Raw genomic sequence first — 4976 nt, 5'->3', positions numbered from 1 at the left:
ACCTTGCGCCTGCACTTACTTAGATAGGAAATTAATCTTCATGATAATAATCACATTTCAATTAGTTACTTCCATCCCCAGCTGCAGGTCATACGTGACAAAAAAAGGCCAATATCACGACTCTATGTCACCGCAACAACTTTGAACCAATCATTAAAGCCCCTCACACGTTCTTCTTCTCAAACCATCACTTGTGACCTTATCTTCCTTCCCTTCACGGCGCTGGTGTGGCAACTAATATAATTACTGGGACCCAAAATAAAAGCACCTTTGGGCGTCACCGGCTTTCCGTTTTAACAAGGATGGTAGGACACACATTCTACTGCCCCTGCCACTAATTATATCCCCTCCAACACACAAACACACATTTTTGCTTTATTGTGACTATCAGAGATAAAATGTAAAATAAATGTGAAAAATGTAAAATAAATAAACAGCAAAGATTGTTTTATTCTTGTTTATACACTTGATTTCTGTATGATTGTATTTATTTTTAGGACTGTCATTTTGTATAATTTTACTGGTGATAAATGTAAATTATACAGTCTTAAGAAATTTTCTTTCATTTGGTCATTTTGCTGTATAGCCACTAATAAATTGCATTCATCCTTCAATTAAACATACACTCATACATATTGTAGGTCACTTTGGACAAAAGCATCTGGTAAATGACATAACGTAATGTAATGTAATGTGAACTGGTATTTTCTAAGAGACAATTACAGGCCAAAGGACAGATTGTATTACATAGAAGAATTGTTCATATTCCGAAAAACATATTGTTCGCATATAATTCTATGAATCAATCCTGCTGTGTGTATTACTGTGGTGTATTATTGTTATAATGAACACATGGAGTCATTGGAAATATTCCCATCCCCCCATAATTTTATGATAATCAAGGCTTAAAACTAACCCGTCTATGGATTACACGTCCATTCCAGGAGGCAGCAGATAGTGCTTTATCCCCGTGACTCACCTTCAACTGGTACACTCCCATAGCTCTGAATAAGGCCAAATTCGATCCATTCACTGCACGGGGTATACACAATGGGTTTGTGAAGCGAGCTTGTGGAAAACACTAATACGGCATATGGCGTGATACTTAATATAGTTCATATTCATCAGCAATTACACTTAATACTTAATCCTGCTTCTCCCGAGCAGTGTGAGATATCCCAGCTAGGTCGGTAGGATTAGAGGGTTCTTAGTTCAACTGAATGGGCCGAAGCGGCTTCCAAACCGCAGGTATACAGTACAGCATGCCCTGGGATGTGACTCCCCATTGAAGCACCGCAACCTGACCTGGAGATGGTAAAGGGGAGTTATGTCGTTGCTATAACTCAGGATCGTGATCAATAAAAAACAGCAACTACCCGCTGATCAGATGGCATGCTGCTTCATATCTGTTTGTGGTGTGGTTTGAGCGGCCACACCCGTCCTTGAGTCTAGGTAATTGGGGGCCCAGGATCAGAGTGGCTGCGTACCCTCTGCTCGTTGGTGGGTCTAATGAGCAACGGGTCAAAACCCCCATCCCCGCACACACTCAGGAGAGGAGCCTGTGTCGTGACACATGTCTATCTGCTCCTGGGCTACTTCCAAATAAGCCTGCACCCATGTTGTTTGTGCATGAGAGTATTTATGTGTAATGTATGTGTAAAGTGATGCTATAATAATAATAATAATAATAATAATAATAATTTATATATGGATGACTATCGAAGAACATCATCTCTCACTCTGGCTGATAGTAAGAAAGCAATAGATTTCCAGAATGGCATAACTCTATCTTTGGAAAAAGCCTCTGCAGATAAACAGGCTTGGCTTCCTTCCTATTATCGGCTCGTTGACTGTTGTTATTCTTTCTGTCGCTGTTGTCATGGTTGCCACGCCCCCCGCCGTCGAAACACAAAAGTGGCTCAGCACCGCCCTCGTGTGGCCAGCGGGCGTGGCGTGGGGTTGACGTACGCGGCGTAACCCGGAAGCAGTTGCCGACGGGGGGGGGGGTGCCGTTCGCGCACGTGGGGACGGGTACGGGACGCAGCGAGCAACATGGCTTCCACCGCGGAGGACGTGCTGGCCCAGGCCGAGCGAGACGAGGCCGAGAAGCTCCGGAGCATCGCCGTCCACAAGGAGCTCGACCTCGAGTTCGACGTCGGCAACCTGCTGGCGGTCGACAAAAACAGGATCGACGTCCGCGAGTTCCGGAGCCGGAAGAAGGAGGACTTTCTCCGCGCCCTGGCCCGGGACAACGCGCAGCTGCTGGTCAACGAGGTGTGGAAGCTGCCGTCGGAGCGGGTCCAGGAGGCCGTGGTGGTCAAGCTGCCGGAGCCCACCACCCGGCTGCCCCGGGAGAAACCCGCGCCCAAGCCCCGGGCGCCGACCAAATGGGAGGAGTTCGCCAAGCTGAAGGGGATCCAGAAGAAGAAGAAGACCAACCTGGTGTGGGACGAGGTGGCCAAGGAGTGGAGGCGGCGCTGGGGCTACAAGAGGGCGAAGGACGGCACCAAGGAGTGGCTGATCGAGGTGCCGGCGACCGCGGACCCGAACGAGGACCAGTTCCAGAAGCGCAACGACGCCAAGAAGGAGCGGGTGGCCAAGAACGAGCTCAACCGACTGAGGAACATCGCCAGGTCGCAGAAAGGCAAAGTTCCCGGGGTCGGGCTCACCCCCACGGCGCAGCCGTCCAAGACCGACCTGGCCCGAGCCATGAGCGTGGCCAAGACCTCCACGGCGTCCATGGGTCGGTTCCAGGACCGGCTCCCTAAGGAGAAGCCCGCCAGGAACGCCGGCAAGAAGAGGAAGTTCCAGCCGCTGATCGGAGACTTCTCCAGTGAGAAGCGGAGGCAGCTGGACCTGCTGAAGCTCATGGACAGCAAGAAGCCCAGGATGGACGTCACCAAGGCGGTGAACAAGCAGATGAGGGAGGACGACAGGGAGGAGGCCGCGGCCAAATATAGGAAAGGAAAGAAAGGACGCAAGGACGCCCCGTGGAAGGGGAAAGGGGGCAAACCCGGAGGGGGTAAAGCCGGCGGAGGCAGATCGGGAGGGGGTAAACCCGGAGGGGGCAGATCGGGAGGGGGTAAACCCGGAGGGGGCAGATCGGGAGGGGGTAAACCCGGGGGAGGCAGATCGGGAGGGGGTAAACCCGGGGGAGGCAGACCCGGAGGGGGCATGAAGCGTGGCATGCCTGGCAAACGATAAACACTTAAAATGGCACCACCCAGGGAGTGGACACAGCAAAGAACTGAATAAACAGAACACGGAATCATTTCTACGTTATCGTTTATATTTGTACTGATGCAGATTTCTGTCGGTTTTGGTCCCTTGTTTATTAAGCCTTTCAAATTTCATACGGAACAGATATTTAATAAATGTTTAAGTGCACATTAAAACCAGACTGCTCGTTGTTCTATTGATTATTTTCAATCGACTTGATGTAGTCAAATGCACCTGCATACAGACAGTTTAATGGATTATTGAATCAAGGTTGTGGAGACAGTGAATGAAGTCTGTTGTCTTGGGTTTAATGTTTGTTAATGTGTGCATCATCATAAAGTCTATGGCCACAGCAGGTGTTTTGAGGGGGGTTGGCGCTTCAATAAATTTTGAATTTTTAAGTTTGCCTACCTGATTTTAATTTTCTTAATTATGCAGATAATGATCCAAAAAAAAGCGTTGCTGGTGTGAGAGTTTTTTGTTCACCTGTAAAGTAGACCATTAGAGAAGCTTTCTTACCAGCTTATGCTGTTTTGGTTTTTTTAAAGTGCTCGTTTGGACACGAGAGGGGAAGTGACACCAGCAACTTATCAAGCTTGAAGACACCTCCACCCAAGTGCTGTGGTACGCTTAATATTGTGGTGGCTTACAGACTTTATTTAAAATAAGTCCATTAGTTGAAACAATGGATTTTAAACTGCCATGTGGCCCATTTCCAATCACAGACAATGGCTCAGTTCAGCAGGTAGTCCTCACAGACAAACCTATGGTTTAATATGTGCTGATTAGAAGGACGGGAATATGGAGGAATAACAACCACAATGACTGCGAGCGAGGTTAATCTGTATTTTCTCTTTCAGTGTTCTGTCTCGAAAGATAATCCATAGACCCGTTGACCAAGTTCCAGCCCCGTCTCCTGTCCGTTGATATTGACCGCCACCCGGTTATGAGCAACAGCTTAGCACGTGCATTAATAACCTGATTGGTAAAATCCTGCGGCACTCAGCAATGTCTCTCTGGCTGACTGCATAATCTCCCGCCTTCGTGATGGATGCTGTTTGATTGCTGACCCAAGCTACAGCCCGGTGCCATTGCTCAGAAGGATTGGGGGGGGGGTGAAGCCAATCACCATCTGTTGTCTCACCCTCCCACACGAATCCCGAAACCCATTTATCTTTGTCCCCTCTTACACAGGCCACATGGGAACAGGCACCAGTCAATATATGAAATCAGTCATGCGCTCTGACGAGGTAGAAAAATAACAAATACTCATTCGTGTGAGGCGGGAAATAGCGGCGGCCTCATGCAACCTCTCACTTCTGACCAGATGGGCATAGAACAACAGACCGCCATGGGCCGGTCAAGCATGGTGTTTCATAGATGATTGGTGGGTGGGGGGGGGGGCGTATCTGGGTTATTTTGCCAGAGCCATAACAGGGTCAATCAGTTCATCTGAGATACTGTTTTTATGTCTTGATTTGGCAATACACGTTATATCAATCATCTGACACGTTCTCCTGACACCTGTGCACTTGATGTACATGTGGCCCTGTGCTGTAAACACACTGGATATCCTGTCATATCGGGTAAATGGTATATTTCACGCCACATTCCAGTGTGTGTGCACCTGTGTGTGTGTGTGTGTGTGTGTGTGCCCACAGCTCTCGTGCTGCAGCGGAGTAGTCTGCAGCATTTATTTGAAGTCCGTGGCGAGAGCACAGCAGACTCAGTGTGCGAGTGTCACTCAGATCTTGAAG

The 4976-nt window shown here is 48.5% G+C and overlaps 1 protein-coding gene across 1 annotated transcript; it reads left to right on the top strand.

The window, feature by feature from the left end:
• Nucleotides 1-2034: 2034 nt before the first annotated feature.
• Nucleotides 2035-3204, top strand: rrs1 (ribosome biogenesis regulator 1 homolog; the record flags this gene model as incomplete). The annotated part of the gene is made up of 1 exon (XM_080020402.1): nucleotides 2035-3204. Exon 1 carries the CDS (start codon nucleotides 2053-2055, stop codon nucleotides 3202-3204), a length of 1152 nt encoding a protein of 383 aa, XP_079876528.1. The 5' UTR covers nucleotides 2035-2052.
• Between the last annotated feature and the right edge of the window lie 1772 nt (nucleotides 3205-4976).

Source organism: Zeus faber (genome assembly GCF_960531495.2).
Source record: "Zeus faber genome assembly, chromosome: 19".
Lineage (NCBI taxonomy): Eukaryota > Metazoa > Chordata > Actinopteri > Zeiformes > Zeidae > Zeus > Zeus faber.
The sequence above is the reverse complement of the archived record's forward strand: the minus strand, read 5'-3'. Positions and strand labels throughout refer to the sequence as shown.